The 25,849-nt window shown below is 44.6% G+C and overlaps 2 protein-coding genes across 5 annotated transcripts; both read left to right on the top strand.

Annotated features, from left to right (window-relative positions):
* The first annotated feature begins 2,461 nt into the window (after nucleotides 1–2,461).
* Nucleotides 2,462–11,616, top strand: LOC120708106 (phosphatidate cytidylyltransferase 1-like). Of its 2 annotated transcripts, none has more exons than XM_039993216.1 (12): nucleotides 2,462–2,646; nucleotides 3,756–3,855; nucleotides 4,003–4,256; nucleotides 4,384–4,535; nucleotides 5,123–5,264; nucleotides 5,917–6,073; nucleotides 8,795–8,842; nucleotides 8,926–9,012; nucleotides 10,068–10,196; nucleotides 10,286–10,342; nucleotides 10,970–11,053; nucleotides 11,162–11,616. In XM_039993216.1, the coding sequence occupies exons 2-12, from the start codon at nucleotides 3,778–3,780 to the stop codon at nucleotides 11,246–11,248; spliced, it is 1,275 nt and encodes a 424-aa protein (XP_039849150.1). In that variant the 5' UTR covers nucleotides 2,462–2,646; nucleotides 3,756–3,777; the 3' UTR covers nucleotides 11,249–11,616. The 2 variants fall into 2 exon arrangements, with proteins under 2 accessions (XP_039849150.1, XP_039849151.1); XM_039993217.1 differs by lacking the exon at nucleotides 2,462–2,646 and adding an exon at nucleotides 3,153–3,302.
* A 6,713-nt stretch (nucleotides 11,617–18,329) lies between these two features.
* On the top strand, nucleotides 18,330–24,850 carry LOC120708105 (phosphoenolpyruvate carboxylase, housekeeping isozyme). 3 transcript variants are annotated; one of them, XM_039993213.1, is made up of 11 exons: nucleotides 18,330–18,533; nucleotides 18,864–19,071; nucleotides 19,787–20,178; nucleotides 20,502–20,586; nucleotides 20,731–20,953; nucleotides 21,088–21,191; nucleotides 21,273–21,363; nucleotides 22,158–22,312; nucleotides 22,516–23,514; nucleotides 23,818–24,204; nucleotides 24,367–24,850. In XM_039993213.1, the coding sequence occupies exons 2-11, from the start codon at nucleotides 18,904–18,906 to the stop codon at nucleotides 24,661–24,663; spliced, it is 2,901 nt and encodes a 966-aa protein (XP_039849147.1). In that variant the 5' UTR covers nucleotides 18,330–18,533; nucleotides 18,864–18,903; the 3' UTR covers nucleotides 24,664–24,850. The 3 variants fall into 3 exon arrangements, with proteins under 3 accessions (XP_039849147.1, XP_039849148.1, XP_039849149.1); XM_039993214.1 differs by having other exon boundaries at nucleotides 18,413–18,629; XM_039993215.1 differs by lacking the exon at nucleotides 18,330–18,533 and adding an exon at nucleotides 18,645–18,770.
* Nucleotides 24,851–25,849: the final 999 nt, after the last annotated feature.

The raw sequence follows: 25,849 nt of genomic DNA, 5'->3' as shown, positions 1-25,849 counted from the left end.
CGTCGTCCTACACACGGCGTCAGAAATCGATAGAGATAAGGGGCGAACGCGACGCTAAAGAATTTAGTAATGTAAATCGAGAAAACAGATCGAACAAATGCCAATTGACACGCTATTTTGAGGCGAAAATTGACACACTTTTTGTTTGCCGTATGCCATACCATATGCGTGCAAACGTTATGGTTAGGCCCAAGTATTGAACTTCCGGCCCATGAATTGAGTAGTCTGCTGGAACGATGGACATACGAAGTCAGGCCCAAATATTTGGTTGGCAGAAATTCGTATATCTAAAAGCCCGTGCGTGGGCTGGTCTGTGGGCCCTTCCTGATTTATCACGGCCCATCCAGCCCATATAGTCTTTGCGCTCGCATCATGGGCATGGCACTGGCAGAGCAAGCAGCAGAAAAAGAGAGGGCGCGCTCGTGTGCCATGGGACATGGGGATCGCTTCGATTCCGCACCACGTCCTCCCCCCCCCCCCCCCCCCGTCCCGTCGGTCACCCACCGGCATATTCGCGCTCCACTCCACACCGAAAGCAGAGAACCGACGCAGAGCATAAGCTGTCAGGGTCTTTTCCTTGAGCACCCGGACGGCCGGACCTCGGCGCCCCACCGATAATGCCACGCCTTTTGAGCTGTGGGAGCTTGTGCCCCATGTGTTAGCGCCCGAAAGCTCCACCTCCTTTGCAAACCCGGGGCTAAAGCGGCGGCCAGGGTTGCAAGTAGGGGTGGTAAAATGTTCAACATTTTGAGCTAGAAAATCTAAGGGTCGAGTTCTAAAAGGATCAGACTCTAATTTTATATAATTTTAAACTAAAAAAATTAAAGATTTTGTTGGATTGTGAAGAAGCCACTAGGACTATGGTCCATTACCACCCCTAGTTGCAAGGCAGTAGTATGTGTTCAGTGCAGCTTGTATAATACTAGACGTCTAGGCCGCGTCGATGGCTCCATGATCCTGAGTTTCCCATGGCTCGGGGGGCGCTCGGCACGGAACGGTTGGCCACGGTCAGATGCGCAGGTTGCGCAGCAGGTTCGCGACCGGAGCACCGCCGCACTGGCACCAGGCCGCGCCCCGCCGCCCTGATCACAAGCGAGTGAGAGTTCAGCTGCGCAGTCGCAGACATCACGCAACGCTTCAGCGGTCAACGGCGCCTAGGCCCCATGCCCCCATGCCCCCATGCTTTAACCTTAATCATTAATTAATCAACGCTGGGGTTCCCCGTCTCCTTGGAACCGATCGGCGCCCAGCCGCCCACCGCAGCCGTGCTGTGCCCCCACGTGATTGGCTGATCGCTGCTCCGAAACCCGGTGGGCGTGGTCGGCTGATCGGCCACGCACGAACAGGATTGCTCAGCCCATTCTTCTTCACTTCATCAAACAGCCAATGAACCAGCACATTTGCTGCAGCCGGTCCCAAGCCAAATTTGAGACGCCGGACAAACGTTCGGGAAACCCTGCTACCGTGCTGGTAGCGCGAGGCTGCAGACTTGCACTAGTAGTAGTACAAAAAAACGTGAAGGAATGAATACATGTGCATTTCAAAAGGAGGGGCCCTTGGGCCCCTTCCCGGGCCCCCCCACCCCCACACACACCCTGTCAATTTAGGGGCCGTTTAGTTTCCAAAAATTTTCAACTAAAAATTTTCACCTCCCCTTTAAATACATGTATGAAGCACTAAATATAATTAAATAACAAAACTAATTACACAGTTTGGATGTACACGACGAGACAAATCTTTTAAGTCTAATTAGTGCATGATTAGCCATAAGTGCTACAGTAATCCACATGTGCTAATGCTGCGGTCAAAGTCCTCAAAAGATTCGTCTCGTGGTTTCCATGTGAGTTCTGAAATTAGTTTTTTAATTAGTGTCCGAAAAACCCTCCCGACATCTGGTCAAACACACGACGAGACATCCAAATTTTTTTTTGACTTTGGAACTAAGCGGCCCCTAAGTATGGTGTGCGTACTTGATCTCCCTAAGTATGGTGTGCGTACTTGATCTCCTGCCGCCCACCCGTTAAGTTCCACGGCGTTCCCAACCCCCCAAGCTTTGTTTTCCCTCAGGGGGTGTTTAGAAACAGAGACTTCAAAAAAGTCCTAGGGACTTTTTAGTATTTAGAAGTATTAAATAAATATTAATTATAAAACTAACTGCAGAACCCTGGGGCTAAGCTGCGCGACGAATCTAATGAGATATCTTAATCTATGATTAGCGAACGGTTACTGTAGCACCACTGTAGCAAATTATGAATTAATTAGGCTCATTAGATTCGTCTCGCGAAAAAACACTCAGCTGTCAAAAAACATTTATAAACAGATTTTATTTAATACTATAAAATAGTAAGATTCCTTTTAATGTGACAGGGACTTCTGAAAAAAAGTACTGGAGCCAAACAAGGCAGCCTCACCACGCCAACCGGAATTAAAGCAAGGAATTCCCCAGCGGGGAGGCGACACGCACCAGGTGGGAACCCGAGCGCCACAACCACAACTCCCGCTCCCTCTTCCCCCCCTCCCCTTCTCCACAAGTCGGGAGGCCGCAGCGCTCTCTCCACAAAGCCCCCGCTCCCGCGCGCGCGCCGCCGGCGGCGGTGCTCAGGCGGACTCCGGACCGCGCCGCCCTCTTCCTCCGCCAACCTCGAGGTACCTCCCGTTTCCCCAGTGAGGCTGCTCCCGGCCGCTCCCTCCGCTGTTACGCCGTCGGGAGTTCCTGCTTCAGTGGAGCGCGCGCGTGCGCTCGAGTTTGCGGCGTGCTTGCTCTATAACTGGAAGTCTGGATTGCTGGTGCGAACTGCGAGGGGATCAGCACGCGGCGATGTTTTCTCGCCGCCGGCGGCTGGGTGGTTCGGGGGGAATATGTATCAATCACGCCCCGCGAGTGTTAGCTGTCCGCCCGTCGAATTTTGTTAGCTGGGGGATGCGAGGCTGGGTTTGTTAATTGAGACGATTTGGGACGGCTCTGGATGAGCGGTTGCGAGCTGCAATTAATAATTGCGAGAGCGATGCGCTTGTCCGTTGCGCGGATCGCTGGCAGCCCATAGACTATTTTGCTACTAGCAGCAGTAGGCTTGACAATGACAAGGCTCGTCCCGGCGCCACAGGAAGGAATACGCATGTGTTGGGGTTGCGGGAGGAAAAAAAAAATCACCCCGCCTCGGCAAGCCCTAAACGGCAAAGCCCCACCTCGCTAATCCCCTTCCTTCATTCCTAGTCCCTGGCCGCCGCGGGGCCGCTGGCCAGCTGACGGCGCCCCCCGCCGTTGCGCGCCGCCTCGGCTTCCAAACGGCGGCACCTCGCTGGTGAGAACCCTAGCCCTGCTTTGAGTTGGATGGATGGATGGGTTGCTCGTTTTGCTGTGAGCCCCGAAATCCAAACCTTCCTTCCCGAGATGGGTCCTCCAATCCGACCAGTTTGCCTTTTGGGGGAGTACTGGCTCGTGTTTGTTTTTCCAAAACTGTTTGGGGTTCAGTCAGTTGAACCCCAGTCCCCCCCCCCGCTCCGTGTTTGAACCCACTTTGGATGCTAGCTTATTGCTAGATTGAGTTTTGCTTGCCTGGTGTTCAATCAGTTAACCACTGAATTTTGTTAGACCAATTAATAGTACAGGGGTTCTGCTTCAAGGACCCTTTTTAAGAATCAGTTATCAACACCCATTGATGTATCCATATGTGTATTAATTGCTACATTATTTGTATTCGTCTCATAATCAAATCTGCTCCGCCTGCCTGTTTTTCCTTTTCATTTCTATATAGATTTGACTTTCAAGCACCAGTGATGCAAAGGGACACCAGCTCTAGCGATGCTTCTGCTTCTCACACAGGGCGTGTTAGACGTCGGAGACAGCCAAGTGAGGTTAGCAATTTCTTCTTTTTGCTCTTTATCACATTCTGTTTTCAAAATATATTTCAGATAATACTTACATTGCTGCATGGTACAAAGCTTGACTATCAGCCTGTTTCAGGTGCTCTTTTTCGTAACTAATCATGATAACTTATTCAGGCTACCGCGGATGGGAATAGAGCTAATGGACAGCCATTGCTTGTCAATGATCGGAACAAGTACAAATCAATGCTTATCCGTACATATTCAACAGTATGGATGATTGGAGGCTTTGCCTTGATTGTTTACATGGGTCATCTATATATCTGGGCCATGGTTGTTGTGATTCAAATATACATGGCAAGAGAGCTTTTCAACCTGCTCATAAAATCCAGTGAAGAAAAACAACTGCCAGGGTTCAGGCTCCTGAACTGGTAAGCTTTGGGTCATTTTGATTCTACTAACTTCAAACATGAATTTGTCAATCCCACAGTTTCCATGCTTTTCAACAGTACCTTTTTCCCTTTTGTCGTTTATGTACAAGGTTATTTCCCATTGTAGGCACTTCTTTTTCACGGCGATGCTGTACACTTACGGGCGCTTTCTTAGTCGGCAGCTTGTGAATACAGTAACTTCAGATCACTTACTGTATAAGGTTGTCAGCGGCCTAATAAAATACCAGATGTTTATTTGCTATTTTCTTTATATTGCAGGTAGGTTCAGTACTTCTTGCAACATGTAATGATTTCTTCTAGTAAATACATTACAAAAACTTCATTCTGCATTTATAATGTTGCGATGTGATTCTGTTCTAATTATGATCTTGATTCTTGCATTAAAAGATTTTATCCAAACGGACTATATCCTCTTGATAACTTATTAATATATTACTGTCTGCTATTCTTCAGTTTAGTTAGAGGAATGAGATGGTGATTCAATGCTACTCTGTATTTTTTTGCTAGGCATTGTTTGGCTGATAGCTGCTCAGTTGATTTAAATTGGGAAAATTTACCATTGGGTTTGGTGTTATTATTCATATTAACATCAGTCGGTGGAAACGTTACATTCAGTAGTTTTGATTATTAAGCATTAGAATCTGCAAAAGTCCAGTGCCCAATTTTTGTACTTTACATGCCTGCCTAAGTGGTTACCATTACGTACATACTAGTTACCTTTGAAGTGTTTTCGTTCACTTGATTGCATGTGTTGATGGTCATGCTTTAACAATGGATAACCTGCTTATCTCTAATTTCTAGTTCATATCTGGCAAAAGGTAATATTTGTGGCTCCCTTGATCCAGGGTTTGTATGGTTTATTTTGACTCTGAAGAAAAAGACATACAAGTATCAATTCAAACAGTATGCGTGGACGCACATGATACTTTTAACAGTTTTTGGACAGTCCTCGTTCACTGTGGCAAACATATTTGAAGGGATTTTCTGGTAAGTGATTTGTTTCTTTATTAATACCTTGTTCAGAGTTGCAACTTTTTGGGATATGTGGAGCGCTTCGCCATTTTTATTCAGTTTTTAGGTATTGGACATGTATTTATATGGTATTGTGGTTGGCATCCAGAAGATTCCCTGTCTTCCGGAAAAGGAATCCTAATATTTTATCTCCATCTATTCTAAACTTGCAGATTAATTAAATTTTTGGATTTCATTCTGCCTTACTTTTTGTACATCCATAAAAGGAAATTTTCTGCACTTCCACTCTCCAACATTATGTGCCTCTGTACAGTAATTAGCATCCACATTTGTTACTTTAGTAACATTAGTATCGTGCTCTGGTTTAGCTTTGTCGACCTGTATGAGCTCTAGTTAGATACTGCAGAATATCTTATGATTACTAATGTTGGTATAATTCCCTGCACCCGTCTGACTTCTGTGCCTTTTGATTAGTTCTTGCACTTTCCTTCTCATTGGAAGATATATTGTTCTGTTTTGTTTCTTCCTTTTGAGTTGAGTTTGAACTATTTTATGCCAATGATGCATATTGCGGAAGATGTGTGCTATTTAATTTACTAAGTAATTGGCATTATGCTACAACTGAAACTGATGAACTCCGTGCTTCTACAATACTATGTCTACTTAGGTTTCTTCTGCCTGCTTCGCTCATTGTGATCAATGATATCTTTGCTTATTTATTCGGGTTCTTTCTTGGGAGAACACCATTGATCAAGTTGTCCCCAAAGAAAACTTGGGAAGGTTTTATTGGTGCATCAGTGACAACTATCATCTCTGCATTTCTGGTGAGACTTTGTTAAATTCCCCATCAGACTACTTTTTACAGCAACATTTGATTTTTTTTTTGAAATGATGAAATTTGCTAGCAGCCTCCCTCTTACACGGCTCCTTGTCTTGAAGTATAATCTTACTTATGTTGGCGTCTCTCATTTCAATTAGAGCCTTTAATTCTATCTTTGAACATTAAGTGTTGCATTGGTCTTACTGATGTGTTATTGTCCACTTGTGTTTTTCTGTATGGAAGTGTGGTTAGAGACAGCATTTCAGGTTACTAATTGCACTGGCACCCACCTTTTCTCTTGTTAGTTATTATTCACCACCAAAACTCTGACCCCCTTCTCGTTGATCCCTTGCACATCGGTTGTGTTACTCATATATTTGTAGTGGACTAGGCGCTTTTCCCATGCGGACCTCGATAACAGAATTATATGTATAAGGATATGTTTTGTCCATTCTCTAGAGAAAAACGAAAACCCTCAGCGCTTTCTCCATGACTCAATGTTGTTTAACCATCTTTCAAGCAATGACTGCAACACATACTTCCTTTCCAGCTTTCATATCATCATCCCTTGTGCTGCTCCCATTAAGAAGAAAATATAAGATACAAGGAAGGGTGTAAACCCTACCAAAACACACCCCATCACACAGAACTAGAATATGGTGGTGCCAACTGCCAACTACAAAGGTATAACGACGAGCCTGCACTACAGGGCTAAATACCCAAGGCAAGCGTTCTTTCATTATTGTTAGAGTATATTAGACAACTTCAGATATGGTTAGTTTAGGATTGATTGTAATCCCGGGATAACCTTCCTTATCTCTAGGAGAGGCTACTTGCCCTCCAAGCCATGTACTCCTATATATTCGCCCTATAGGCTCAATGCAATACATCGACCACATTATACGCATCCTACCTTCCTACATGGCATCAGACGCCTAGGTTTTAGATCCTGACCTAGCCGCCGCCGCTTCCACTGTCGTCGCGCCGCCCCCGGGGAGATCGATCTCCACTGGGGGCAGCGCCCTCCTAAGATGCGCCGCGGATCCCTCTGATCTGCGCCGCCGTCGTCGTCAACAAGCAGCAGGGGACCTACCTCTTCCCGTCACCCATTGGATCCATGGCTGCGCCGCCGTCGTCCTCGTCAGGCACTGCGTCGCCATGGGCCCGCCGCCGGGCCTGCCCTGCCTACGCGCCGTCGCTCCTCTGGCTCCGCATCAGGACCCGTCGCCCCTTCCGCGCAACGTCCAGGCGCCCCCAGCCACCAGCGTCGCCGCACCGCTACCCCTGAGCACGAGTGCGCGGTTGCAGAGGAAGTCGTGGGTCCGCCAGACCACCGCGCCGTCGGGGCCATCGGGCCACTGCGCCGCCGACTGACATCGCCGCCGGGCCGCAGCGCCCCTTCCCTCGCCGGCTCTCTCCTCTGCGCTGTCGGGTACCGTCCCCTTCGCCCTCAGCCCCGCTTCCGCCGCCGCCATGCGCGCAGGACGCGGCTGCGGGGGCTCATGGGGCCGCCAGCCCACCGCGCAGCTGGAGGAGGATGCCGCTCGAGACGCACCTCGCCGGCTCGACCCCTCTGCTATGCCTCTCTCTCCCTCTCTATTTTTTGACCGACGGTGGGAAGAGATGAGGATAAGGTGGGGGGCATCCAGCTAGATGCACCCGAGATTGTACCCGGAGGTCTACTCTGCTGCTATTGTTTTTCTTTTCCGGTCTAAGATCGGTTTGCGTTGCCCTGCCGTTCGTCGCCGTTCATCGTCGACACCCCCGAAGGACGAGGTTGTTGCTGCGCCCTTCCAGGCTACAGCAACGACGTTCGTGATCAAGCCACCCTACCGGTGTCGTCGCCTTTTCAGGCGGTGGCGCCACTTGCCGCCGGTCTTCGTCAAGCAGGCGCTCGATCCACCTCCGCGCCTCGAGCCGTTCTCGCGCGGACATCGCCGCTGATGTTCCTGCTGGAAGACGTCGTCGCCACCCCTGATCTGAGCACGCGACTTGCTGCAACCTGCGCCGTCGCCACCCCTGTCCTGAGCGTGACCTAAGTCGCAAACCGCACCGTCTACCATCGTCATCCGCCGCACCGTCCTGCTGCTGTCTTCGGCAAGAAGCTGCTGAGTTTGTGTACTCGAGCACCTCGACAATGCATCGACCCGCGCCCCCTCCACGGCTTCGACCACGTCCACCTCGACTTCGGTTACTATGGCACTAAAGGGCTATCATCTACATGAGTCTCCAGTCACAGCTTTCTCGCACCGGCGTTCCGACTGCAGGGGGATACATCTCCATCGTTCTCCAGTCTGACCGTTCGTGTTGCTACCGCTACGACTGCGGGGGGATGTTAGAGTATATTAGGCAACTTCAGATATGATTAGTTTAGGATTGATTGTAATTCCGGGATAACTTTCCTTATCTCTAGGAGAGACTACTTGCCCTCTAAGCCATGTACTCCTATATATTCGCCCTATAGGCTCAATGCAATACATCGACCACATTATACGCATCCTACCTTCCTACAATTATCAACCTTACAAGTCAAAAACATTCTGCAATGTGAAGATTTATGTTGGTCCCTCAGGGTTTATTTTATCCTGGGAATACACCTGTATACAAACCTTTGAAGGTTGGGTTTTCAAATAATAATCCACTATAATTTTTGTCTGTAAAAATATAGCTATTTGTTTTTAGTTCTAAATGATATGTTGTTCATTTTGCTTTTTTCCTGTGGCAGTTAGCAAATGTAATGGGCCATTACCAATGGTTGACATGCCCAAGAAAGGTGACAGAAATTTTCTTCTGATTATGATTGTTGTATGGCCAAGTTGCTACTGTGTTACTAATTTTTCATGCAAATAATTTCAGGATCTATCAACTGGGTGGCTTTATTGTGATCCTGGTCCAATGTTTAAGCCGGAGCATTACTCGCTGGGAGAATGGGTACCACACTGGGTGAGGAAAAAGTCTTTTGCTCTATTTAATTATTTTAATATTTTCCTTGTACTCTAAAATGGTGTCTTCATGTTCCCAACCATGAAGGTTATCTCAAAATTACTGTGATGATCTCTTAAACCCTAGAGCTCTTATTGCAGTAAAGCTTCTTCCATGGATATTGATAGTAATGCCTAACCAACAAATTGTTCCAAAAGGAACAAAATTTTACATCCAAGTCAAGAGGTGGTTGCCCTAAAAAACACCTGGTTCTGTTTTTGTTGAGCTGAAGGAAAGAATACTGGTAAAACTAGCTCATTGATGCAGAAACGGCTGATTGTGTATATTAAACTTGAACAGAAAAAAAAAGATGGGGATGGTATTATGAGTTCAACTTCAATCCTTTTTTGAGATACCATCAAATAAGTACACTTACACTCAGTAGAAGAATAGTCAGATCGAGACTTTAACATATATCGTCTCCTTTTATATGGCTGCTACATGAGATGACATGCCATATTTATGTAGTCAACATAGCCATGATTGATCTCGTTCTGTTGTTGTTGCTGTGGGGAACATGATAATTTTAAATTGCTTGCAATTTGGATACTTGGTTCAAAAGGTAGCTAGCCATTTGAATCTTGTAAAGGAATCCAATTAGACCTCGGGCAAAACAGTGATATCTGTATGCCATGGCACACATGGTTTGAGTAGGAGATCTGAGCCTGAGGTAGTGGGAGTTGTATAGGTGTACATAGCCACCACCCAGGTTCATGTCGTGTTCAACCTAAACTTGGGTGCATATTTCTTATATGAAATGCCACCTAGTTCATTGTGTTGGTCTTTCCTTTTTCTTTCAGTTGATTGCTTGAGTCTTTTTGCATGAGCTCGATCCAAACAGTAGATTAAAGTTAGCTTGATTCTTTTTCCCATCCCTATATTATCTTGTGTAGTATTACATACCTTAGAATTAGTTATCTTTCATCTATTGCTTCATCATTGGTTTTGTTTTTATCTTTCTAGAGTTTCTGGATCTTTGATTATTGAACTTTATTTAATTGCACGTGTCTCAACAGTTCCCATGGAAAGAAGTTGCCATTATGCCTGTGCAGTGGCATGCTTTAGCCCTAGGTCTGTTTGCATCAATAATAGCACCATTTGGAGGTTTTTTTGCGAGTGGCTTCAAGAGGGCTTTTAAAATAAAGGTAATATACTTCATTATTTCGCTAACTTTAGGGTTACTTGTATTATTTTACTTCAATTGATAGATAATTTTTTTCAAAAAAAAATATAGGATTTTGGTGACAGCATACCTGGGCATGGGGGGATTACTGACAGAATGGATTGTCAAGTAAGTATCTCTGAGAAACATTCTGGCTATATGGATATGTTTCTGGCCTATATTTTTGCAAAGCTTTTAGCATCCTCATTCTATTGATATAGTGTAACAGGCCTTTGAGCTGTGGCTACTGGATAGTCCAAACAATGAGTTATAAAACTATCATTTGAACCAAATGTTTAATCTGATGATGGCAGGAGTAGCAACTTCATATTATATGTCATTCCTCCATTTAGCTACATTTTGTACTGCTCAATTTGTCTGGGCTTGATCTTCATGTGTCTTTATGGATTGACCCGTAAACCAGCTAGCAAAATTATGTTGAGAAAGTAGAAATGGAAATGAACCTTTTGGTATATGACTAAATACATTGCTGTAAAAAGAAATCTTGGGTAAGTGCAACTGGGGCCACAAGAATGGGTATGCGAAAGCTTCATTTCAAAATACATATGTTGCTGGTAATTGTCTTGTTCTTGTGTTGATAAACACACAGCGGTTTATTTCTTATTAAATAAATAAAATGAAGGGGAAATTCCGCCCTTTGCATTTTCCCTTGCTCCAAACTGAAGAAATCTCATGCATTAATATCATGATCAATATGTTACAGCTTAGAAAAATTTTCTGTGCTGTTCTTCTCAGATGGTTATGGCAGTGTTTGCGTACATATACCACCAATCATTCATTGCGCCCCAGAATTTCTCTGTTGAGATAATCTTGGATCAGGTTAGGATCATTATACCCTAATATTTATTCCATTATCTTGAGCGGCTCTCTTCTTTTCAGCAATTTATCTTGTGTGATTCTAACAAGTATCTACCCTCTGTCATTCAGATTATAAGAAACCTAACCTATGAGGAGCAAAAATACTTGTATGAGCAGCTTGGCGGAATCTTCCATGAGAGGCAGATGCAAAGCTGAGAGTTAATGTGCTTATGAGAAGCATGATGTGTTGTGTATTTAAGCCTTCGGCTCATTCTGTAGCTCTAGATTCGTGTATAGCAGCACCGCCCGAATGCACGATGATATAGCGGGTCCTTGTTTAAACCATTGTACAGAATGGTAGAAAGGAGAGAATGAATGGGTATTAGTTGCTTTATTCGCTCTCCACTGACGCTGCCTTCTGCAGTTTATCATATACGCCGTGCTGATTCTATCCCCTTATCATCTTTTCTTCCCTCTTATATTGTGACAAAGGGACCTGGAAAGCTGTATTCTTGCTTATCACTTTGTTCCGGACCAAATGTTCGAGGATGCATAGAATAAGGAGAGAGCAGGGCAAATTCTTATTTCCTCGCATTTTCTCTGCCATCAGGCTCTTCCTTGCATATTTATTGTAAGTTAGCATGCGTAGCAAAAAGAAGTGTTACTGTTTCCCTTAACCTGCATCCATGTGTTGCATTAATGGCCATGTTTGGATCCTCCGGCTAAAAAAATAGCCCCGGAGAATCTTACTATTTTGGAGTGGAGAATCTTACTATTTTGGAGTACTAGACGTAGATTACCGACAAAACTCATTCCACAACCCTAGGCTATTTTGTGAGACGAATCTAATGAGTCTAATTAATCCATAATTTACTACATTGATGCTACAGTAACTAAACGTTAATCGTAGATTAACCTACATTGTTAGATTCGTCATGCAAAATAGTCTAGGGGTTCTGCAAATGGTTTTATGCATAGACTTTATTTAATACTTCTATATAGTAAAATTCTCTAGGCCTAAAAAAATAGCTCTGGGATCCAAACAAGTCCAATGTAAATGTTTTTTTTCTACAGTGCCATAGGGAATGACAATTTACAATCATGCATGCGCCGTTGAAGTGAATGCTCACAAGCCAGGTAGAGGTAGCCATGATCATTAGAAGCGTTGATGACATCTACAGTGATCCATTTATCATGGCTAGTGGCTACAAGACTCGGATACCTTCCTTTCGTGCATACGGAAACATCATCGGAGAAAGTAAAGCAGGCGGGGCACATCATCATGGCTCGAATAACCGGTGTCTAGGTTCATCAGTACAAGAATCCGGAAGTGGAGGAACCCGCCGATGCTTATGTTTGAGCCAAGGTTATTGGTTAGTAACGAATCAACGATCATCGACACGCAACGGTTCTACCCTTGGATATCCGCTCCGGGCTGACGTTGTTGCTATCTGGTTGGTGTAACACCTCAGGTGTTAATTACTTATCATTAAGGCTAATTATAGTCATTAGCGTCACAAACCACTGGAGGAAAACTTTTTAACAAATTCTGCCCAGTTCAGCCCGGATCGGTCTGACTGGTCTAAACCGAGTTAGCGGTTTTGGGCCCCACATCATTTAAATCACTCTCCTCTCTCTCCCAACGACTCATTCATCCTCCCCAGCGCCCAGCCCGTCTCTCTCCCGAGCTCCCTCCTCCCTCAAACCCTCACCTCCAAATCTCTCCTCTCCATTGGATTCCAAGGGCGGGGAGAGCTTCAAATCGGTGGAGGATCAACTTCCCCATATTCTCCTCCATGGGGTAACGCGGGATCGCAAGTTCTTCGTGGGGGAGGAGCCATTCAAGGTAAATAGGTTAGGGTTGGATCGATCTCTTGTTCTAGAAGGTTTTATGTGGTTTCCTCTGATCAAAAGCATCCACATAAACCCCTGAACTAGATCCTAGAAGGTATTTGGAGTTGGTGGGCGATTTTCGCCGTGCCAAGGTTTCTAGATTGTGGTCTGGGTAGGACCGGTCTGACCGGTCGGAGGGACCGGTTTGACCGGTATCACGGTAGGCTAAGGGGGACCGGTCGGGTGGACCGGTCGGGTGGACCGGTCTGACCGGTATAGCTGAGCTGAGCAGGGGTAAATAGGTGGTTGTTGACACAGTTAGTTGGAAATTTATTTGGGTATTGATTACTTGTAATTTTTATAAATCGTGCATGCATTTCTCATGTCATATGCATATGCATACGTGTAGCAGCCGCGGCGGAGGAGGTCGTATACGAGGTGGTTGCGGAGCCACAGGGGCCCCAGGGGCAAGCCCCGCAGCAGGAGGGTCGCGAGGAGTCGGCCCAAGGCCCCACTCACCCTAGTGTTGAGCAGCAGACTCAAGGCAAGCTCCGGTGCATGTCCTATTATTTTAAATTATGATTCACTATGTATATGTTTTATCTATTACTTGCGCATTACGTATTAGGAATTGATTGGAACCCTAGCTGCATGATCCCTAGGTTTCCTTGAGTTTTTACTAGTATGTCTAGGTCGATAGCGGTGCCAGGCTAAATAAGTCCGGTAGAAGTCGGGTGACTTCATGTCACTCGCGAGACACAGGAAACTTTAGAAGCCGAGTAATTGCCGGTTACTCGCGAGATACATTATTATCTTTATACTTCAGTATTTGAGAAATGGATTGAAATAGATATGGAGATGTGAGACCGGGCGGGGATGATGGTATTAGGTTTGGCAGCAGGACAGGGTTCCTGAGTGTCTTAGCCCCGTCCGTGTCGATTAAGGACCGGTCATTGTTGCAGTGCTGATTAGGGATTGAATTGTACTAACCGCATGCCGGGAGTAGGAGGTAGTCGAAACCGGTAAGCCTAGTACTGCTTTGCATCGAAAGTACAGGACTTCAACTCACCTCCTAGGGTAGTCGAGTAGTCGCGGAGAAATGGGGATGCATGTTTACTTTTGGTGGTCTCACGTTGAGCTCGGCTGACCATATGATGGTGGGACGGTCCTGTAGTTCGAGGTGAGGAGGGGAATGGTTGGTGCATGTGGTCCGACGGGGCCTATACGTGCCGTGTTGGTTAGGTCCACCTTGCAAGGTTAAATCGGATCGATTCGTCGTGTCTCGCGGATATGAGGGCCTTGATCTATTTGTCACCTCGTAGCAAATGAGTTAAGTTATTAGAGATATAAAAATGGATACTATTTTGAATCTTAATTGGATGCTTCGAAATGCGTGTGTAGATAGGCAAACATTAGTGACAGTCTATCTATATAGAATATGCGGCTAAACATTGAAAGTAAGGATACACCTCTAGTTGTTATTTCGGCAAAACAAACCACCAGCCAAATGTCGTGCAAGTCTAGGTATGTGGGCTAAGTTATACCCACTGGTTGGGTAAGCCTTGCTGAATATTAGTATACTCAGTGTTTGTTGCCATAATTATTATTTCAGGGCACCCAGACGTCGACTTCTGCCCATGCTGTGTCAAGATCATCCGCCGGAATGCAGAGGGGTGGGGGGTGGTGGAGCGAGACCCTTAGATTAGGGGATTGTCGGGTTGTACACTCGAGGCAGAGTGTTCAGCCTCTCTGTTTTGCGCAGACCGGTCTGACCGGCCCGTGGGACCGGTCTGACCGGTGGAGGCGGCAGAATGGTGCCGACCGGTCCGACCGGTCGAGAAGGATCATAACTGGTGATAGTTAGAATAGATGTAGGACCTTTTGATTTTCGAACTTCAGACCATCTATTGTAAAGTTTTGTAAATTAATTGCATATATTTGAACTCGGTTTGTAAAACTTATTGTTTCGTTTTCATTGAGTTTATATTTTCAAGTAATATGCCGTGCTTGTACCATCTGCGTCCACCTTCGCGTGGGACTACTGGTGATGTTTCGATCGGGCCGTGGGTTGAGAAAGGATCGCCAAATTAAACCGTTAAGCTAATGCGTCCGATGTGTTCAAATGACGGTCATTACGCTTAATTAGAGATTTAATTTGGCGGTTCCGTCACAGTTGTGATGCCTTGTGATCCAGGATAAGCATCTCTTGCAAATCATGGCAATCGGCCATGATATCTTATTGCATGATACGCGATCGATTATGATGTGTTGGTGTAAGCATCTGGCAGATAGCTTTCTATTGATTGAACATGGCCACATTACAACTACAAAATTGCGGAGGTGTCGTATAAAGTTTCCATTGATACGTCCACTTAGGGCAAACAATTCTAGCGGGAGGAAAAACACCATATGCATGAGGATTGTTCTTAAATGGAAATGTATCCATAGTTGCATTATCGATTAACTGCTGTGAGTGTCCTGAAAATGTGTGTAACTTTGGTCACCAACTGACTACTCCATCCATCCCAAAATACAAGACATCCTAGGAATTCTAGGATAAATTAATAAAAAGATAAAATGACCATGTTTACCCCTATTTATTATCCATATTTGGCACTAATTGATTCTTGCATGCACATGCACTTTCTAAATAGAGTAGAATGACATGTTTTTTGGGACAAAATTTGAATGCTAGGATGACTAAGTACTTTGGGACAGAGGGAGTAATGGAGAAAACTGGGCAATCACTTAGCATGTGTTTGGTTCCATTTTTTGAACTGACCCACCCTAATCCCTCAATCCAAATACAAGATAAAAATCATTCCATCTTTTAATCCCACCAACCTGGAAAACTAAGGATCGTATCTCCGATGAAATAGGTATAAATAAATAAATTCCCTAGAAACCAGCATTCAACAACCTCTCCATCCAATCCATATTGCTCAGCTCGCTGTCCCGGTCGGCATCCCCTGATCGTAGCTTGCAATCTATACCGAGCGGGCGGACTCACCATCTCGCTCAACACACCTCTTTCGCCCTCCCGCGCTCTTGCTCTGCTCCCGCCGTCCGTCCCTGCCGCCCGAGCTCCTGTACGCTGACGACCCTCCTCCGACCACCTCGACTCCGGCTCTTGCCTCAAATCGATTGCAGATGATTCCCTCATGCTCCCCCGCCACTTCCCCTCCGCCAACAAGCCCTCCTCTCGCGGAATTTCACCTGCGATCATATTTTATTCTGTTAAGATTATCGAGGACCAAGGAGAGGCTATTGGATGCATGTTTTACGGATATTTTTGCTTTTTTTACCTATCCAAATTGCTTTTGCTAGGCTGTTGGAGTTGCTCTAAGTCTGTAGCAGTGCATTTTCACTTCTTTTGTGCTTCTAGAGACAACTTTCTCCCTTGCCCTATCCTTCAACCTAAGGCCCTGTTTGGTAGGAACTTTCGAAAAGGAAAAATCTATCTAACAACCTGTCACTCTCGTATGGAATGCGTGACCCCGCGCGGCCTGCTGAGGTCCTCGTAGGAAGAAACTGGGCCTGCCGCAGCCCACCTACTTTTACATTGTTTGAGCAAAAAAATAATAACTTTCTTATCTCTATATAAGTTGTTGTGTATACATAATTTTTTAGCTCAATCTTTACAAGTTGATATATTTGTCTAAAGTTGTCACTAGAAAAAAAAATAGGCATACAACATAAGTTGCAATTAAGTTTGATACATTGCATCTATGTATGTTGTTAAGTTGTAGTATACTATTATCAATTTGTACATAAGTTTTATGCACAAGTTGCTCCATAGTTGTACATAAGTTACTACTTGCAATTAATATAACTTGACTGGCGCCTAAAACAACTTCAAAACATATCAAATATGAATCTTGTTTTGTAGATTTTATTCCAAAAAAAAGGTACAATGGTGCAAACCAATTTAAAAAGCGGACACTCAATGAGAGAGTAATAATCATTGTAAGAAAGCATATCCTTTTCCATTGCTCATGGCACTTGTGGAAGTGAAGTCCTCCCACTGCATACACTTGCAAGCGGATAATAGACTAGAAGACACTAGAAGACAATTTTGTCTTGTAGTGCACTTGCATATGGAATTTGTTATTTTTCATATGAATTTTTACAAAATGATTTTGCATCTCAACTTTGACACAAAGTAGATCTAATGATGCACTATAGATGTGCATTGTTTGAAATTTTTTGATAATTGCAACTATAATTTTTTAAAAGATTTTCACGTTTTCACCGAGAAGGTTGTTTGCATCAAATATTTTTCATGGAAACTGAATCCCCGAGGAAGTATCCGATTGATTCTTGCCCGTGATGCTGTTCGTATCAACAAGTACATCTAATGAGGCACTATAGATGTGCATCATTTGAATTTTTTATACTTGAAACTATAATTTTTAAGGGTTTTTCATATTTCCACCATGAGGGTGATTTGCACCGAATATTTTCCAAAAAACTGAATCCCCGAGGAATTTTCTGATCAATTCTTGCTCGTGATGTTTTGCATCAACATGCTATTTCCTTCACCACCTGACCACCAGATCTGCTTCCACATCGCCACCGCCACCGTACCTTCAGCCTCTCTCTAATAATCCTAGAAGGAATCAAATAAATCTCTCTAGAAAACACACTGCGCTCTAGGAGGTTTGAATAAAGAGTAAAATGCATGAATAGCCATTATACTTGTTAGCGTGTTTCAGTTTGGCCATTATATTTTGAAAAGTGCCAATTGCGGCCACTAAAGTTGTTTCACTCTATCAATACGGTCACTACCTCTGTAGCCATACATATTTGGATGATGTGGCGTCCAAAGTGTAGTTATGTTTTGCAAATTACTCTCTCATTTGAGTTAAATCTGCAAAAAGTAGAGGTTAAACCTATTAATTTTGACTGCCAAGTGATGCAGAGTGAAGCGATTCATCTTTGTGCTACAGTTCAAATAAAAAATTTTGGAAAAAATAAGCTTCCGAGCTTTAGGAAGTAATAAACTTGTACCTGCATAATTCCATGTATGCACAAATTATTGAAGTGCTCTTGACTCGAGCTCAACACCCCGTGGAATTGGAGCATTGCGGCGGTGACGACGGTGGCGCAGGTCAAACCGGTGCTTGATTTAGATAGCAAGGTCCATTATCAGCTTGATATTTACGTGTCTCAAATAACTCAAATGAGAGGGAGCAATTTGCAAAAAAGAACACATTGGATGCCATGTCATCAAATACGTATTGGCTATAGAGGTAATGATCGTATTGATACTGTTAAACGACTTTAGTGGCCACGATTTGCACTTTTCAAAATACAATGGCCAAACTGAAATACGCTAACAACTATAATGGCTATTTATGCATTTTACTCTTGAATAAATTAACAAAATTCTTCTACAGAAAACAAAAACTATCGGCGGGCCTCCAACATGAAACCAGGAGGCGAGAGGATAACGCTCCACTTGGGCCGGCACCACCATAGTCCAGCCAGCCAGCCTCTATGGTCCTGCCCCGTCCTATAAATACCTAATCACACCTGAGAGAGGATGTCTCTCTCCGTCGCAGGAAACCCGCTATAGCATCAAGGAACGTTTTTTGTCGTGCTGATCTCCCTTCACCCCGCCCCCGGTCTTGGCCTCGCCAGAAAAAGAAGCCTGTTTCCAGGAGAGGTGCTTTCCTCTCGGCCCCCTCCGATAGTTCGATCCAGTAGGATTGTACTAGTCTATTTCCTAGATCTTGTTTGGGCATCCGTCCTTCTTGGAGTGGTACAGTCCCTAGTTCGTACAATGGGTGATTTTTGTGGGTTTTAATCGCCATTTATTTTTGCATTCGAGAAAGGGAAAGCCCTGTGCTTTCTGGGAATCCGCGTGGTTAGGTCCCGGCGGATCGTCCTCTCGCAGCGAGAGGTTGTCAAAACCCCGTGGGATTCGATGGATTTCTGGGGGTTTTCTGTTCCTATGTTAATTGTGGGGTTTTGATCTGTATGCTTTCTGTTGCAGGGGCGAGAGAGGGGAAAGGAAGGGTCTTGGGGAGACGGAGATGGCGCGCAATGCGGTGGATAAGGCGACGTCCATCGACGCGCAGCTGCGGCTGCTAGCCCCGCAGAAGCTCTCCGATGACGATAAGCTGGTCGAGTACGACGCCCTGCTCCTCGACCGGTTCCTCGACATCCTCCAGGACCTGCACGGCGAGGACATCAGGGAGACGGTACATTAATGTTCCGCTTGATTCTTGCCCGTGATGCTATTTGTTCCCTTCTTTTTGGTGCTGGTTGTCGATTTAGGAGGTAGATAGCACGATCATGCTCGGAAATCTGTTTATACAATTGTGCATGCATGGATCGCGAAAGCAGAGGAATCAGATAGGGCATTTGGGCCTTGTGGGTTTCAATGGTGATGTTCTTCACATATGAATTTGTTACTCACTCTAGAGGTGGAAAGTAGTGGCAGTGCTGCGTTTAACAAAACACCATTTTTTCTCCAGTTGATGATCACTTTTGTACAGGTTGTACTTTGTGTTTTTCTATGGTATATTATCATGATGTTCGAAACTAGTGGGCTGCCATGGTGTGCGGATCACTTGCACTATAATTATGGCCTTCTGGTAATCTTTTAGAGTTATATATGCCCTTTGAACTGTTTGCTGATACAAGGTAGTTTGCGGGTTGGATTTATTTCCTTTTCAGTACGTACGTACCATAATAGAATTGAAAGCTACATTTTTTATGCATCAGTGTATCAATACACTATTTTACATGATTATATTGTACCACAAACAGTATGCCGCTTCTGTTTGGCTGCTTATGGATATCTGTTTGCTCAAATATCTTTACAATGCTGCAAGTTTGTTCTTCAACCCACTCTACTTTTCAGTGGTAATTTATAGCTTGCAATGCTGTAAAGGTCTCCTTTTGTGTAAATAGGTGCAAGAATGTTATGAGTTAGCTGCTGAGTATGAAAGTAAGCTTGACCCCAAAATGCTGGATGAGATTGGGACTGTGTTGACCAGCTTGGATCCTGGAGACTCCATTGTCATAACCAAGTCATTCTCACACATGCTTATCCTGGCAAACTTGGCTGAGGAGGTCCAGATTGCATACCGCAGGAGGATAAAACTGAAGAAGGGTGACTTTGTTGATGAGAACTCGGCAACAACTGAATCAGACATTGAGGAGACATTAAAGAGGCTTGTGCATCAGCTTAAGAAGCCCCCTATGGAGGTATTTGATGCTCTGAAGAATCAAACCGTTGACCTTGTCCTGACTGCACATCCGACTCAGTCAGTCAGGAGGTCACTACTACAGAAGCATGGCAGGTTAGTGTTAAAGCTTGCTGAATTATTAGAGATGATAGATTTATTTGATGGAATTATAATTCTTCTATGAAGAACTGTGGGTTATGTTTGTTATTTGTGTTCAATAGAATTATACATAGGTCTTTCTAGAAAGCATGATGTTTTCCCCTTGTTTTTCAATCCTCCTTTTCATTTTTGTAAATAGAAATATTTCCTTGCATGGTTCTATGGTAGAGCACCCTTCTAGAAACAACAGAAATCGAAAAATTATTTGATATTTTTGGGTCATGTTGAATCATATGTGCCTTTTCAAAGCTTTAAATGCTTTACCTTTCAATCTGCAGGATAAGAGACTGTTTAAGCCAACTTTACGCAAAGGACATCACTCCAGATGAGAAACAGGAACTCGATGAAGCACTTCAAAGAGAGGTAATTTCCTTATTTTAGATACTTTTATATGTTATTAGTGTTGTATAGTTCTATCTTTGTAATAGCTAATCAATAAAACTTTGTCATCTTTACTAAAAAATTATTTAAATGGTTCAAATATCACATATTATTTCTTATCTACAGATTCAAGCGGCCTTTAGAACTGATGAAATCAGGCGGGCGCCTCCTACTCCTCAGGATGAAATGCGTGCTGGGATGAGTTATTTTCATGAGACTATATGGAAGGGTGTACCCAAGTTCTTACGTAGGGTTGACACTGCCCTTAAGAACATTGGCATAAATGAGCGGGTGCCCTATAATGCCCCTCTTATTCAGTTTTCTTCTTGGATGGGGGGTGATCGTGATGGTACATGGCATCTATTGCATGCACTCTCTCTCTCTCTCTGGTCTATTGGATACTTTTTGATAATGTGTTGAATCATGCAAATAAAAGTTTGCAAAATGGAGTGGAGTACAATTCTAATCTGATATCCACCACAGGGAATCCAAGAGTCACACCAGAGGTTACAAGGGATGTGTGCCTGTTGGCTAGAATGATGGCTGCTAATTTGTACAATGCCCAAATAGAGGACCTTATGTTTGAGGTAAAAGTAGGATATATTTTTATATTAGAATAGAATACTGTAGTTATATTAGTCTCACGATGACTTTTTTTATACATGCAGTTATCTATGTGGCGCTGCAGCGATGAGTTACGTGTCAAGGTCGACCAACTACACCAATCCTCCAAGAAAGATACAACAAAACACTATATAGGTAGTTTTCTGTTTAACTATCTTATGTAATATCTTACACATTGTCTATAATCTGCTGCCAAGTATTTAAAACTAGTTGCTAACCCATGCTTTCACATGGGATTGAAACTGTTGTACTTTTATATGTCATATTGCTTATGAGTATTATAGATCCTCATCAATTCTATTGGTTTATGAATCGAACATTATTAACCACATGATTCTGAGTTGCTGAATGCTGATATGAGACATGCAGATTAGGAATGTAGCCTAAGTGGTTCTAACCAAAGTCAATATGGGGGGAACTTTAAACAATAAAATCCTAGTCTTATTAGTAATTGGAAAAAATTGGGTATTTCCAAAAAAAGAGGAGAAGACAGGGCAAATCTTTATTATGAAAAGTTTAGACCTTAAGAATCAGAAGCATTTTAAGGATTTGAAACATGCATTTAAACTAGGGTATCAGGTATGAAGCTATATTAAGAAACAGCTAGATATCATCAGGATTTGCGGTACATGTGAAATCTAAATCATGTTCCTCTCTTTCTAGTTTGTGATATATGTGGATGTCTATTTCTGACTTCCACAATGTTTAGTCTCGATTAGAAATTTAGAATCATATCACTGTGGAAGTATTTTCTGAGAGATTGTTTCCATATTCATGCAGCCTGTAATATTTAGCTTGGCATCATAGGCAATTGACATGAATTTAATGCATACTTCTTAAGCTTTTGTGTGATATTCCTTCATATTTCTGCAGTTTATGCATAGCTAGTTCAAGTTAATACATGCTGACATTGCTTTTCTTGGATGCAGAATTCTGGAAACAAGTTCCCCCTAGTGAACCTTATCGTGTGATTCTCAGTGATGTCAGAGATAAACTCTACAACACACGTGAGCGAGCTCGACATTTATTAGCAAGTGGGTTTTCTGAAATTCCCGAGGAGGCAACCTTCACTGATGTTGAACAGGTATCTAAAGTGAAATAGTGGTTTTCATTTGATTTGCTTGACTAGGATAAAAAAAATCTCAGTACCATACACTTTTAGTATGTATTAAGATCAGATTCTATGATGTATGGTAATAGGTTGAAACTTTTCCCAAGATAATGGACATGGTAATTGTTTTGGAACATATTATGTGTCTTATGGATTGAAGCTTTCTTCTTTTGCAGTTTTTGGAGCCTCTTGAGCTCTGTTACAGATCTCTCTGTGCCTGTGGTGATCGCTCTGTTGCAGATGGAAACCTTCTTGACTTCTTACGGCAAGTGTCCACATTTGGACTATCTCTTGTTAGACTTGATATCAGGCAAGAATCTGACCGGCATACTGATGTTATGGATGCTATAACTGAATACCTCGGAATCGGATCGTACCGTGAATGGCCAGAGGAGAAACGCCAAGAATGGCTACTCTCAGAACTTAATGGAAAGAGGCCATTATTTGGGCCTGACCTTCCCAAATCAGATGAGGTTGCTGATGTTCTAGAGACTTTCCATGTGTTAGCTGAACTTCCTTCGGACAGCTTTGGTGCATATGTAATATCTATGGCAACAGCTCCCTCAGATGTTCTTGCAGTTGAGCTCTTGCAGCGTGAATGTCATGTGAAAAAGCCACTGAGAGTTGTGCCATTGTTCGAAAAACTGGCAGATCTTGAGGCGGCACCCGCAGCACTAGCCCGGTTGTTCTCTGTTGAGTGGTACAGAAACAGGATCAGTGGCAAGCAGGAAGTGATGATCGGGTATTCAGATTCTGGGAAGGATGCTGGTCGTTTCTCTGCTGCTTGGCAACTGTACAAAGCTCAAGAGGAACTTATCAGGGTTGCTAAGTTGTATGGGGTTAAGTTGACTATGTTTCACGGGCGAGGTGGGACTGTGGGAAGAGGTGGGGGCCCTACCCATCTTGCTATACTGTCACAGCCTCCAGAAACTATTCATGGATCACTTCGGGTAACTGTTCAAGGTGAAGTCATCGAACAATCCTTTGGAGAGGAACATTTATGCTTTAGAACCCTGCAACGTTTTACAGCTGCTAGTCTTGAACATGGCATGCATCCTCCAATTTCACCAAAACCAGAATGGCGTGCTTTAATGGATGAAATGGCTATTGTTGCCACAAAGGAATATCGATCTATTGTATTTGAAGAACCTCGCTTTGTTGAATATTTCCGTCTTGTAAGTCATCAATTTTCTTTGCTTGTGTCCCTTTTACATACCTTCACTTTTCTTATATTGCCATGCAAATACTATGATTTTTTTATTGCAGCTTTTATTGAGTCTGGCATTTCACTCTTGTTTTTGTGAATTGGATATTTTACAACATAGTCCAGAAGATTAATTAAAAATACAATATTGTTCCAAACAGTACATCTACTGTTATGTCATTACTCCTTGTTAACCTCTAAATTTCTTATTTTGTTGTAATGATTCTAGTTGTGTGCATAACTAGTCCTGGCATTGTGTTTTCCTTTTGAATAGGCATCACCAGAGATGGAATACGGAAGGATGAACATTGGAAGTAGACCATCAAAAAGAAAGCCAAGTGGAGGCATTGAATCTCTGCGTGCTATTCCTTGGATCTTTGCTTGGACGCAGACTCGTTTCCACCTACCTGTGTGGCTTGGTTTTGGTGCAGCATTCAAGCATGTCTTGGATAAGGACATACGGAATCTTCAAACCCTTCAAGAGATGTACAACCAGTGGCCCTTTTTCAGGGTCACAATAGATTTGGTTGAGATGGTGTTTGCCAAAGGTGATCCTGGTATAGCTGCTCTCTACGACAAGCTTCTAGTTTCTGAGGATTTGTGGTCATTTGGCGAGCGCCTTAGAGCCAACTATGAAGAGACAAAGCAGCTTCTTCTACAGGTAATTGTCTTGCGCCTTTGTGCATTCCTTAAACTTGCTTAATAGGAAATAGAAACTGAATAGGATTGACCGTAAACAAGTTAAAACGAACCATAACAATCAGTCATATGATTTTCACTGCATCTTGCCTCACCCACTGCAACGTGATTTGCTGGATTTCAGGTCGCCGGGCACAAGGACCTTCTGGAGGGCGACCCTTACCTGAAGCAGAGGCTGCGCATCCGTGATTCCTACATCACCGCGCTGAACGTTTGCCAGGCCTACACTCTGAAGCGCATCAGGGACCCCGGCTTCGAGGTGAAGCCGCGGCCGCACCTGTCCAAGGATATCATGGACTCCGGGAAGCCAGCCGCGGAGCTGGTGAAGCTCAACACCACGAGCGAGTACGCCCCGGGGCTGGAGGACACCCTCATTCTCACCATGAAGGGCATCGCCGCCGGCATGCAGAACACGGGCTGAAGCAGAAGAATCCAGTGCCTTGTTATTTTGAGCTGGCGTAGCCATAGTAGGGGGCTGAAGCAGAAGGATATCATGGACGTCTTGGTGCACTTGCTTTGCCAGCGCGGAACCATTTGCATGTTACTCTTTAGTATGCTATGCTGCATGCTTATCCATAATAAATTCACCCAATATTCCTACTCGATCATCACCCCTTATTTCAAGTCGTGAGACGTTTGGTGCTGGTATGTTTGTGTCAAGGAGCTAGTCTAGTGTATACTATTTGGTTAGATCATGGTGTCTTCACTGCCGCAAGGCAGGTTGGAGCAGGCTGCAGAGTGGCCCCGCGGCGTGCAGCACCAGCCGCGGCAAGAGAGGCCACGGCAAGTGGAGCGTGGACGGTGCACGCTGCGGGTCGTCGCGAGCACCGGGCGGGCGGTGCCGCCGTCGTCCCCGTACAGCCGTACAGGTGCGGCGGCGAGAGAGGCGATGCAGCAAGCGCGGCGGCAGCCTCCGCCGCTCGACCACTGGCCTCCGGCGGCCCGGCCGCCGTGCGGTGCTGCGCGTCCGTGCCCGGGACGAGAGAGGGGCATCGACCGGGATGATGCTCTACTACAGGTCCACCGGAATATCGACGTGGCGCGCACGCGGAGATCTAGGTCTCTCACTTTCGCCTGATATGGCTAGGCCGACAGCTTGTCGCGTCAAGGCGTTTACGCAACGGAACGGAACAGATGCCATTTTCTTTTCTCCGTCGCTTGAGCAAGAAGCACGATCCCTTTTCATCAAAAAAAAACGAAGAAAGAAGCACAATCCAACTCGCACCTCTTTTTCTGCTCAAACCGTGTTTTTTTTCTTCTAAACACAACAGAAGCCAGCTGCAGCTCAAATTAGTTCCACTAGTACTCCAAGTTGATCAGCGTACTTTACGGTTTGAGCACACTGGGAGCAGCCGTATCTACGCATGACCCATGAATCCATGATGCCCACGCCGTGCGCTCCCGTTGCTGCTCGCGAATTTATGCGGCCTGTCCCCGCCTCCCCTGCCTCGGGGCCCTTCTCGCACGCCTCCATGTCTCGCCTCTCGGGGGTCCCCGGCGAGCCCCTGCCCGTACTCGCCACCCCCCCCCCCCCCCCCCCCCCCCCCAACTCCCTGGCGTTCGGTCGCACTTGCGGCAGAGGCCGCGGCGAGCACGACCAAATCATT

Source organism: Panicum virgatum, chromosome 5K, assembly GCF_016808335.1.
Source record: "Panicum virgatum strain AP13 chromosome 5K, P.virgatum_v5, whole genome shotgun sequence".
NCBI classification, from domain to species: Eukaryota; Viridiplantae; Streptophyta; class Magnoliopsida; order Poales; family Poaceae; genus Panicum; species Panicum virgatum.
The sequence above is the reverse complement of the archived record's forward strand: the minus strand, read 5'-3'. Positions and strand labels throughout refer to the sequence as shown.